General features: G+C 47.6%; 1 protein-coding gene across 3 annotated transcripts in view; it reads left to right on the top strand.

The window, feature by feature from the left end:
• SLC46A2 (solute carrier family 46 member 2) overlaps positions 1 to 9,633 on the top strand; it is an 84,014-nt gene extending 74,381 nt beyond the window's left edge. For 2 of the 3 annotated variants that reach the window (XM_059889027.1, XM_059889026.1), the window contains exons 3-5: positions 734 to 817; positions 1,204 to 1,360; positions 8,813 to 9,633. In XM_059889027.1, coding sequence (XP_059745010.1) covers positions 734 to 817; positions 1,204 to 1,360; positions 8,813 to 8,870 — 299 coding nt within the window. In that variant the 3' untranslated portion in view covers positions 8,871 to 9,633. 3 annotated transcript variants of the gene reach the window in all.
• The last annotated feature ends 2,954 nt before the right edge of the window (positions 9,634 to 12,587 follow it).

Here is a 12,587-nt window from a genome sequence, read left to right as displayed (position 1 = left end):
ATTTTTCACTTTATTTCATTTAGGTAGTCATATGACTTGCCAGTGGCTAACGGAACAACTCTAGACAGTTCCCAGAGACCACCCTTTGACTGAGGTCACACAGCTCAGAAAAACATCTCACAAAATGGCTAGATTACTTTTAGCCAGCCCCCAGTTAAACAGGCCAAGTGCAAGCCTGAGTAACCTCTCCTCTTCCCTCCCCATCACTTATAGCCACTCCCACCCCACCCCACCCCTTCGCCACACACACACACACACACACACACACACACACACACACACATCAGAATGATGAACAGGGCTACAGGGAAGAGCGGGGTGTAGTAGCTGTGGTAGTGGCACACGTTTCTGGATGCAGCTTGCCAAAGCTACTGGGACTGCGTCTCAGAGATGATATAGGGTGAGGGCAGACACCTCCCTCCTGGGAGGCAAGGAGCTGAAAGTCACTTGAATGACATCAGCTCCATTTCCTTAGAAACCACTTAACTCTGCCAATAAAGACGCCCTTCACCGCCTGTCACCATGTCCCAGGTGCCTTGCCACCTTCAAGATCGGTCTGCAGCATCTATAGCTCCATCTGGGAACTCAGGGAGTCAGCCTGCCCTGGGGCAGGGTGGGGCCACGAAAGGACTGTGGGAGGCGGCTTCTAAGGGAGGTTTTCCTGTTATTCTGATTTACTCTTTGGCCAAGGCTGGGCTCCAGTGAGAAGTGTTCTCATGTGCTTCTTTTCCAGCTCGGGCCATCATGCTGTTCGCTCTCATCCCTGTCACAACCATCCGATCAGCAATGTCCAAACTCATCAAGGGTTCCTCTTATGGTGAGTGAAAGGAATCTGAGAGGTTTCAGAGCCACTTCGTTTGAGGCACAGGGTTTGGACTGACAGAAGGCACAGGAGAGAGCTCCAGCAGCAGCCTTTAAGACACTGGGCACACATTAGTGTCCATCCAGGGCGGAAGGAGTGAGAGCAGGAGCAGGGAAAGACTGGGAAAGTCTGCCATTGAAAAGCCACAAAGGAAAATACTGCCACCCACGGGCCATGGGAAGAGCCAACTGGATGGAGGCCAGAATCCTGGTAACATGAGCCGTGAACACAGAGGGAATCAGGGAAGGGGAGGGGGCTCCGGAGAGCCTCCCAGAGACTCAGCTATCAGGGAACACGGAGCGACAGCACAGTAACCTCGGTAACCTCGGTCCCTTCCACAGGAAAGGTGTTCGTCATTCTGCAGCTGTCCCTGACGCTCACTGGGGTGGTGACATCCACGCTGTACAACAAGATCTATCAGCTCACCATGGAGAAGTTCATCGGCACCTGCTTTGCGCTCTCCTCTTTTCTCTCCTTCCTGGCCATCCTGCCGATTGGGTAAGACAGGAGCAGTTCCTGCTTTTTGGGCTGGGGCTGAGGTCAAGGACTGTTGGAGCCTTTCCAGCCTATTATCATAAAGTATTTACTTTTCACATTTACACAATGGGTTCTGAGTAGGCTCTCCCACTATGAAAAACTTCTCCTGTGCCCCCAAACTAGTAATCTGGTAATTTGGGAATTCCCTAAAGTCATAAGTAATAAACAGAGGGCCTCAACATGCTGGCTCACTTCCTGGCAGTTTTGTAATAGGAGCCTCATACACTTTCTTGTAATCAGAGGCTGGGATAAAAAACCCTCTCGAATCACCCAGACCTCGTTGAGTCTCCTTCAGGTGACAGTCATCCGGCCTCACTTTCAAGTATTCTTTCTTCTCTGTATCTTGGGAGGGCTTTGAGCACCCCTGCAGGACATGGGTAATTCCTCTGAGCTCTCTGGGGAAATCGTCTCATTTGTAAATCAAGAGTGCTTACCTCCTGGGAGATAACAGGCAGGAGGAAGGCCGGAGATACAAAGGCCCACGGGGAGAGTTGCCAGCTGAGGTTATCACCAATATAGACCACAGGAAATAGTCTGGTCTTCAACCAGCCCCATTCAAAAGAAATACAAAACCACAAGCACAAGCCATATTATATGATTTTACATTTTCTAGTAGCCACGTTTAAATACAACACGAGTAACAGGTGAAATAATTTTAATAATATATTTGATTTGGCCCAATAGCTCCAAAATGTCTTTGTAATCAACCTACAAAATCAGTGAGTTCTTTTGAATTAAGTCTTTGAAATCCCGTATGTATTTATACTGACAGCACATCCCAACTTGGACTCCATTTGAAGGCGAGAGTTCAGAAGCCAATGTAACTAGTGGCTACATATTAGACAGCCGAGCTTTGGTCTGTTTAGGCCCTTTTCTCACGCTTGTACCAATCCCACAGAGGAGAAAGGAACACAGTAATGATATTGACAATAAGATACAAAGGACATGACACAGATTTGCTTTTTAAAGGGACCTGCTTGGTAGCACACTGGAGCCCTCCATATCATTAACGGTGGTGTTGCAGGCTGCAGAGTAGAAGGGCTGAAGGCAGGTTGGGAAAAGCTAAAGGTAGGTTGGAAAAAGTGGGAAGCGGATGGTGAAAAGGGCCGCCTTTGGATTCTCGCATCACATTGTATAGCTTGATGTGCTTGCATAGAAAGTTGAGCTTCCTAAGACAGAAGCCATCAATCATGAGGGTTCTTTGATTTCACAGTTGAGAGAATAAGATCAAACAGATGAGAGAATTTGTGCAAAACACCAGACTTGATTACCAGTGCCATTGCTGGCCAGTTTTCATTTTCAAACTGTCCAGGCCTTAGGCCTTTTCATGTGCCCCTGTTTTCATGAGAGTCTTGGCTGAATGGGTTGGGCTTAGCTAGACCTGACCCACAATGCAAACTTCTCTGGAGTGCCAGCTCTTTGTCCAAGTGAGTAGTGGATTAATAACTGTGCCACTTGGAAGTTACCCAGTTCTGTTTGATTGGCAGTTGCTTGAAATAGGCTCTTTGACCTAAACAGATCAACAAAAACAACAAAAGAAAACAAGTCTGACTAGACTAGTTAACATCTCATAGCTAGAGAGATAAACAGACAAATGAAAGCAATGAGAATGTGCAGTAAATGGTTCCTTTCTACACTTCCACTGCTTTCCCTTTTTAAAGCGCCTTTGGGGTATGTGAAGCAGGTGGGCTGCTCTCACCCCGGCTGGGGACACCTCACCCCAGTGGACCTGGGCCCCGTCCTACAATGTGTGCATGGAATTTTAAGATATACAGGATCTTCATCATCTTATACCACAGAAGCTGGGTCAGTATCTTGAACCAATCGTAAGGAGTAATGATTACATGAATTGAGGCACTCAAGTAGATGCCTCTGTTGGAGACATTTAGCAGTAGAGGGACTCACGTGCTAACAAAGCCTCCTTTGCCTGCTGTACATTGGAATCACTTGGAGAGATTTAAAAAACGACGACTGTCTGGATCCTACCCGCGGAGATTCTAACTCAGTTGATCTGGGATATAGCCTGGGCATGGGAATTTTTTAAAGCTCTCCAGTTTATTCGGATGTATAACCAAGGTTGAGAACCTTTGGTAGAAAGGGAGTGTTTCTAGTACTTTTCCCTCCACAAAGTCACTAAATGAACAAAATCTTGAAAAATTCTTTCAAGAGGCCAAGGCTGCACCACCAATCATTAAGCATGATCAACAGGAAAGACCAGTAGAACTCTCAAACTGCGGAAAGAAGAGCCACATTCCAAAGACAGAAAAGCCCAGGAAGACATGTCACAGCAGGGAGTGGAGGAGGGCAGAAGGTGGAGAGGAGAGGTTGCTGAGCCCAGCTGCCAACAGCTCAATTACAATAAGTGACTGTGGCCCCAGCCCTTCCTGGTACCGAAGTGAGCCAACTTCACAGCACTGTGAGAACCTGCCCTCTCGTCCTCACTCTTCTTTATGTGCAGCAGGGAGATGCTGAGGGAATGTCTGTCTGGTTCTGCCCATCCGCAAGCCCCCAACCCCTTGTCACACATGCACTCAGCTGCTGCCTGTGGTTCGTAGATGCCATCAGAAGCGAATGGGCTCATCTTCTTCAAAGTAGACCTCTAAGCCTGAGTTCTTGTGCACCCATCCTGATCCCCTCCCTCAATCTCTCAAAGATAGTAATAGCAGACATGTAAACAGCCTTGATTATGTGCCAGGCACTACTTTGAATGTTTCATATGTTTTAACCTTCTCAAACAACCCTCTGAAGCAATTACTATTTTATGCCCATTCTGCAGATGAAGAAACAAAATCTAAGGTGTCATGTAACTTGCCAAAGGTTACACAGTTAATAAGGGACAGTGGCAGGATTTGAACCCGGGAAGTTGGTTCTTAGTCACTATTTGACAGTGTGTCTCAGAAAAGTCCCTGGGTATCTGGATGCCACCTCTTTCCTCCCCTTAGAGTTCACTTGTACTACTTAGCAACTCCGTCTCCTGAGTTCTTCCTATCAGAACTGACACGTGGTCTGCTACCCTCTCGCCTCCTCCTCCCCCCAGCCATGTTCTCCAGTGCTGGTCTGCATTTGCTTACTTCTCGTTCACTTTGAACCCACTCCAGACTGACTTCCCTGTTCAATGCCTCCAGGGCTGCGCTGAGATCCGACTTCCTCACAGCCGAGTACACTGGACTCCCTGCCATCCTCTCCCCATCGGTTCTCAGTGGCCCCCAACACTGTGGGTCACTCCTTCCTTGGAAGGCACTTGTCACTTGGCTTTCTTAACACCTCCTCTCCTGGGTTTCTCCTACCTCTCCGACTTCTCTACAAACCTCCACATGGAAGAATTCTTTGGGGCTCAGATCTGGGTTGTCTTTTCACTTCATCGTCTTGAAGTAATCTAAATTATTTTCAAAATTTCAAATTACCATCTCAGTTTCCAAAATTACATCCTTGACGCCCTCCTAACATCTGCTCCCCTCCAGTCTTGCCCACCCCATTAAATGGCATCACACTCAGCCAGGAAAGAAATCTAAGAGTCACCAAAGTCCTCCTGTTTCTTCATCTTCCCGTACCTCCCATCCATCAAGCCTCATTGATTCTACCTCCAGTATATGCCTCAAACTACTGTGGCTACCCCTAGTCCAAATCACTTGGGGAATCAACTTCGCCCCTGAGCCAATCTCCCCGCATCCATCCACCCTCTTTTTACCAGGTGGCCTGAGAAACTTCCTTAGAGTGGACACCAGTTCGCATTATCTCCTGCTCAGAGCTCTGTACTTTGCTTTCACGGTTCTTAGGAGGAGCACCACTGTCTCACGGAGGACCACAGGTCCTGCGTAGTCCAGCCTCACCCTCTTCTCCAGCCTGCTATTCCTGCCACTCACCACCCTCCCCTCTCCGCTTCAGCCCCAGGAGCCTCCCCCTCACGCCCTTCCCCGTTCCTTACCCACATGTCCCTTTTTCTTTGGCTAGGCTGGGTCTTTGTTCCTGCAGGGCCTTTTCACTGCGGTGGCTTCTCTCGTCCGAGTGCAGGTTCTAGGTCACTCGGGCTTCAGTAGTTGTGGCTCATGGGCTTAGTTGCTCCTTGGCATGTGGGATCTTCCCAGACCAGGGATCAAACCTGTGTCTCCTGCACTGGCAGGTGGATTCTTTACCACTGAGAAGCTGGACACCTCACACGTCTGTCTTAATATAGCTAGATGTGGTCTTAACTTGAACACCATTTTCTCAAAGAGGATTTGAGAAAATTCCCTTCCCAATCTAAGTTAGATCCTTCTATGATATGCTCCCCTAGCTTCCTATGGAGAAGGCAAATGGCACCCCACTCCAGTACTCTTGCCTGGAAAATCCTATGGGTGGAGAAGCCTGGAAGGCTGCAGTCCATGGGGTTGCGAAAAGTTGGACACGACTGAGCGACTTCACTTTCACTTTTCACTTTCATGCATTGGAGAAGGAAATGGCAACCCACTCCAATGTTCTTGCCTGGAGAATCCAGGGACGGGGGAGCCTGGTGGGCTGCCGTCTATGGGGTCGCACAGAGTCGGACACGACTGAAGCGACTTAGCAGCAGCACAGCTTCCTATACTTTTCCTTCAGAGCATGGCAGTTGATGATTACTTAGTGATTTAATTTTCCACAGGCTCCCTGAGGGCAGGAACCATGCCTGTTTGACCTTGTACCCTGTGTCCAGCAGAGAGCTTAGTGCATAAGCAGTACTCAGAGTCTTTAATGAAAGGACAATCTGACAGAGGGTGTGACGCCAGCACTACTGAGCTGCCATGTCAGGGGTTGGCCACCACCATGATCAACAAAAGTTGATCAACAGTCAATCTAAGGAAGAAATAGAAAATTTTAGTCCTGCTAATCCAAGGATTATAACCCAGAGGGAGACTATTTCAGGAAAAGCCGAGGAGTGTTCTACCTATAAGATGCCAAGGCACAGTTACAGTTCTACGTTTGTGAGACAACGTATTGTGGAGGGGGTGGGGGATAAATTAAAAGAGTTTGGGATTAACATATACACACTGCTGCTGATGCTGCTAAGTTGCTTCAGTCGTGTCCGACTCTGTGCGACCCCATAGACGGCAGCTCACCAGGCTCCTCTGTCCCTGGGATTCTCCAGGCAAGAACACTGGAGTGGGTTGCCATTTCCTTCTCCCATGCATGCATGCATGCATGCTAAGTCGCTTCAGTTGTGCCCGACTCTGTGTGACCCTATGGACAGCAGCCCAACCAGGCTCCTCTGTCCACAGGATTCTCTGGGCAAGAGTACTGGAGTGGGTTGCCATCTCCTTCTCCTATATACACACTGCTGCTGCTGCTGCTAAGTCACTTCAGTTGTGTCCAACTCTGTGTGACCCCATAGACGGCAGCCCACTAGGCTCCCCCACCCCTGGGATTCTCCAGGCAAGAACACTGGAGTGGGTTGCCATTTCCTTCTCCCATGCATGCATGCATGCTAAGTCGCTTCAGTTGTGCCCGACTCTGTGTGACCCTATGGACAGCAGCCCAACCAGGCTCCTCTGTCCACAGGATTCTCTGGGCAAGAGTACTGGAGTGGGTTGCCATCTCCTTCTCCTATATACACACTGCTGCTGCTGCTGCTAAGTCACTTCAGTTGTGTCCAACTCTGTGTGACCCCATAGACGGCAGCCCACTAGGCTCCCCCACCCCTGGGATCCTCCAGGCAAGAACATTGGAGTGGGTTGCCATTTCCTTCTCCAATGCATGAAAGTGAAAAGTGAAAGTAAGGTCGCTCAGTCGTGTCCAACTCTTAGCGACCCCATGGACTGCAGCCTACCAGGCTCCTCCGTCCATGGGATTCTCCAGGCAAGAATACTGGAGTGGGGTGCCATCTCCTCCTCCTATATACACACTACTATATATAAAATTGGAGAAGGCAATGGCACCCCACTCCAGTACTCTTGCCTGGAAAATCCCATGGATGGAGGAGCCTGGTAGGCTGCAGTCCATGGAGTCACTAAGAGTCAGAAATGACTGAGCGACCTCACTTTCACTTTTCAGTTTCATGCACTGGAGAAGGAAATGGCAACCCACTCCAGTGTTCTTGTCTGGAGAATCCCAGGGACGGGGGAGCCTGGTAGGCTGCCGTGCATGGGGGCGCACAGAGTCGGACACGACTGAAGTGACTTAGCAGCAGCAGCAGCATATATAAAATACGTAAACAGGGGCCTACTGTATAGCACAGGGAACTCAATATCTACTAACCTATAATGGAAGAGAATCCAAAAAAGAATATATATATCACTTTGCTGTACACTTGAAAAAAACACATTATAAATGAACATACTTCAATTTTTAAACATTTCCCAAGAGGGACCGGGGCGGGACAAACCCAAGTAACATACTGACAGTTTACATAGTCCAACAAGGTGAGCGGTGGGTCGAGACCTATTACAAGATTGAGACAGGAATGTTATTTCCCAGGGGGTGCTGCCACCAGGAAGAAATTCTTTTTTTTTTTTCCCCCAGCGAGTAGGAATTCCTGCGTCTTCTAAGGGGATCAAGTTAACACAATGCAGGTGCACAATACACTCTAAAGCGGAGGAGATAGTTACTCAAATGGGCAGAGAATCTTAATGTTGAAAAGTTTTCTTGTCCTGCTTTAAAATAATCCACCAACCGCGGGGCTCTGCTGTCATGGTCCCACAGCTGGGGTGAGCTGTGGAGTCGGGCCTGGAACAGTTCATGTGGTCCTGGGCTGCCTGCCTCTACTCGCCTCTTGCCAGCTCTGACATACAGTGAGCTTTAAGAATAGTGAGTGGTCCTCCCTGGAGAGCCCTGGGGCTCACAGAGGGTAGGGAATCTGTGTTTGGAAGTTTCTACAAAGCTTTTCCTTAGAAGGATTTGGATTTCTGCCCACACCCCACTCACTAGCTCCAGATGTGGTCCATCCATTAGGAAGAACTGTGTTCCAGCTTAGAACCTGGGGTTCCTAGAGCTCAAACAGTTGAGAAAGAGAATGCCAGAGGTTAAAGGACATGCCAAACGTCACACAGATTCCAGACTTCAATACAGCTCTTCATTCCTAGGCGTCCATTTCATCTCCCAGTATTCTTAAACAATGTGATGATTTATGGAAGAGAGAAAAGGGCAATGCAAAGGCAGAAGGGGATGCAGCGAATTCCGCTTGGGATGAGTGAAGCTTGAGCTTGAGGTCCACATGGGAATGAATCATCAGACAGAAGTAAGATGGAAAGAGGCTTCAAGAAAGGGAAAATGTAGATGCAAATGGCTCTCCATATTATGGGACAGGAAGGAGGCTGGAGTGAGGGAAATTCTCTGGGGCCACTTTCCTCCAGGGAGTACAGCGGTTCTGCTGCCATGATGGACAGAGTCTCCGAGAGATGGCTAGAGACCCTCCCTCCCCATTCCAGCTGTTCCCCTGTAATTCTCTGTTGTCAATTCTTACAGCATCGTGGCCTATAAGCAAGCCTCGTGGTTGCAGCCTGGAGACATCACAGAGAAATGAAGGTGCTGATCTGCGGGAGCCAGAACACCAGCAACGGCCAGACTCCCTCTGAAGACCAAGGACGGGACCAGGAACTGGTGTCCACAGTAATCCATTGCTCAAGGAACCCAAGTTCCGGCCAGAGTCAGCCTCAGAATGACTTGCTGTGGCTCAGGGGTCCTGGGTGGGTGGGGGAAAGCACTTAACTGGTGATGGAGACACTTTCTCAGCTTTCGGATGTTGCTATTAGGCAGAGGTTGGGTTCTGCAGACAGTAGAGTGTGAACTTTCAAGGGAGATACACAGGCCACAGGCACAGCCATACCCAACATGGAAGCCAGTTTTTTTCCAGGAATGTTCTGGGGGCTCCACGCATCGTAACTAGTCACCCAGGAGTCCTGTGTGAGAACAAAGGCAGTCAACCACCTGAGGGGGATGAGGAAGGGAATTTCGAAAGAACTGCCAACTGTGAACATCATTCAGTATTTTAAAAATTAAAACAGAACCTTGAAAACAAAGTTTAGCTTTCTTCCCTCAGGCCTTGTTAGTGTGAATGACTCGGGAGCTATCTAGGGCTCAGGCATTTGAAGTCAGCGTAGTTTTGTTTTTAAGAAGGCAATTATCAAAAAGGCTTTCTTCAAAGGAATACTTTCCATCAATAGCACTTCCCAAAGTGAGAGGTGTGAAAGGAGAGGGGAGATACGCTAACACCATTTTATTTTGAGGCACTTACTGTTTTAATTACGTGAATAAAAGACTCACCTCCTAATAAATCAACATCCGTAGCATGAGTGTGTGACTCACTGTCTCTTTGGTCAGCTTCCCTCTAGAACTCAGACATGGCATTCTCAGACTAGGATAAAACTTAAAGCTAGAGAATGCATTTAAATCTCAGAGCATTTGGGCTCAGAGTCTGTTATCATCACTGACGCCCTGCATGGACTGGTCCACAACTTCAAGGCACATCTACTCGGATCCTAGCACCATGCTAGGTGCTGAGGCAGAGCAAGCCTGTGACAGCTCCTACCCCACCAGTGTCTGACCTAGTGGGTGGAGCAGACAGAACAACAGGCAGTCATGTATCTTATAATGAACGCTAACATAAGGGAGCATATAACCCAAATCCAAGAGTGCAGAGAAGGCTTCTCGGGAGAAGTGGCATAAAACTGGAAAGATGAGTTACCAAGGCTGGATGTTGAGTGAAATTCCAGGCAGAAGGAACATGCTGGAAGATCTGATGGTGAAAATATCCCCCAATACAGAAAATCAACGTGAAGAGAGAAAAGAGGGATGGAGGGAGAGGTATCCAGGGGGCTGGAATCGAGAGGTGAGCGGGGACAGTGAGGAAGAACATCAAAACAGAGCCTTTAAAAAGCTTCTCTTTAGGGACTTCCGTGGTCGTACAGTGGATAAGAATCTGCCTCCCAATGCAAGAGACACAGGTTCGAGCCCTGGTCCGGGAAGATTTCACATGCCATGGGGCAACTAGGCCCGTGTGCCACAACTTCTGAGCCTGTGCCCTACAGCCCAAACATTGCAACTACTGAAGCCCACATGCCTGGAGCCTGTGCTCTGAAATACCAGGAACAACCACGATGAGAAGCCCACGTACCGCAACCAGAGAAAGCCCTCATGCAGCAGGAAAGGCACAGAGCAACCAAAAGTGAACACATTCGTTTTTTAAAAAAAGTTTCTCTTTAGAAATGCAAATCAAAACTACAGTGAGGTACCTACCACCTCACACCAGCCAGAATGACCATCGTTAAAAAGTCTACAAATAACACATGCTGGAGAGGGTGTGGAAACCCTCTTACACTGTTTCTGGGAACGTACATTGGGACAGCCACTATAGAGAACAATATGGAGGTTCCTCAAAAACTAGAGTCGCCATATGATCCTGTAATCCCACTCCTGGGCATATGCCCAGACAAAACTATAACTCAAAAAGATTCATGCACCCCTATGTTCATAGCACTATTTACAATAGCCAAGACAAGGAAAAGCCTAAAATGTCCATTGACAGATGAATGGATGAAGAAGATGTGGTACGTATATACAATGGAATGCTAATCAGCCATAAAAAAGAATGAAATAATGCCATTTGCAGCAACATGGACAGACCTAGACACTATCTTACTAAGCAAAGTCAGAAAGAGAACGACAAATACCATATGATATCACTTATATAGTGGGATCTAAAATACAATACAAATCAACATATCTATGAAACAAAAACAGACCCATAGATACAGAGAGGAGACTTGAGGCTGCCAAGGCAGGGCAGCGGGGGTGGTGTAGAAGAGGGAAGGGATGGGAGTTTGGGTTTAGCAAACTATTATATATAGGATGGATAACAACAAGGTCCTACTGTATAACACAAGGAACTACATTTGATATCCTGTGACAAACAATAATGGAAAAGAATATGAAAAAGAATATATATATGTGTGTGTATAATTGAGTAACTTTGCTGTACAGAAGAAATTAACATTGTAAATCAACTATACTTCAATAAAATTTTTTTTAAAAAGGAAGAATCAGTTTCTCTTTAGAGTAATAGGCTAGCTGTTGAATGGTTTTGGGCAAGAATGTCGAATGCTTACATCTGTATATTAGAAAGAGGACTTGGCAGCACTGAGAAGGAACTGGCTTTGGAAGGAGTGAGCAAGACTTGCAGAAAAGCGACAAGCAGAGAGGCCTGTTGAGGAATCCAGTTGAAGGTGATAGTGGGCTGCTACTAGGTAAGAAGCTATGAGGATGGAGAAAGGTTAGACAGACTTGGGGGAATATTTGGAAGCTAGAGGTCAGCAGGAGTGGGTAGTGGATGAACTGCACAGAGTGAGGCATATGGAGGCAAGAATGATTCAGATTTGGGATTCAGGCAACTCGGAGGGAGGCAGAGGTCCTCGCTCAGACAGGCAACAGGGGCAGAGAACGTGCGATGGGGAAAATGAGTTCAAGGCCACGCTCTAGGCAAACTCTAATCAATTTCCTCATTCCTCTTGAGGCCTTGCCTTCCACTCCAGCCCCTGACCAGTCCCCCAACCTAAATGAATCTAATCACTAGCTTCTCCATTCAAGCTTGCTCTCAACATCTAGAAAAATGTCCTTACTTGTCCATACTGACCCTGCCATGAGCTTGTGGGTGTTCACCTAAGCTGGGCTCTCAACACCATAGTATTGACTTTTTCAACCCCACCTGTCACCAGGGTAGTAGTTTCAAAACTTTTCAGCTTTCTCCAGGTCTTTCCAGCAGATGTTCTAAACCATTAGTTCTCAGAGTGCGGTTCCTGTATCAGCTTCATCAACATCCAATGGGAACCTGTTAGAAAAGCAAATTCTCTAATTTGATCTGAGACCTAGAGATTACCATACTAAGCAAAGTCAATCAGAAAAAGACAAATACCATCAGACTCTAGGGGTGGGGCCCCCAAATTGGTGTTTTCACAAGTTCTCAAGCTTAGAAACCACGATTCAAATCTATGGAGATCTTTTTCTCTTTCGAACTTTCCCTGAGCCCCCCTCCACCTCTCCCAGGATCCCTAATTCCTGAGGACCCCAAAGCCCTGCCCTTGGTTTTCCTCCCAGGTAATCTAGTCTCCCAGAACTCTCTTTCCAACAATCTAGTCAACACCTCCCCCTGGGTCTCCTCAAATGTAAGTCCAAACCAAATTCTTCTCCTACCCCACCATCTAAGCCTACTCCATCTTTTCCGTTTTTCTGCTGATTGATTTCCGTA

Source organism: Bos taurus, chromosome 8, assembly GCF_002263795.3.
Source record: "Bos taurus isolate L1 Dominette 01449 registration number 42190680 breed Hereford chromosome 8, ARS-UCD2.0, whole genome shotgun sequence".
Taxonomy (NCBI): domain Eukaryota; kingdom Metazoa; phylum Chordata; class Mammalia; order Artiodactyla; family Bovidae; genus Bos; species Bos taurus.
The sequence above is the reverse complement of the archived record's forward strand: the minus strand, read 5'-3'. Positions and strand labels throughout refer to the sequence as shown.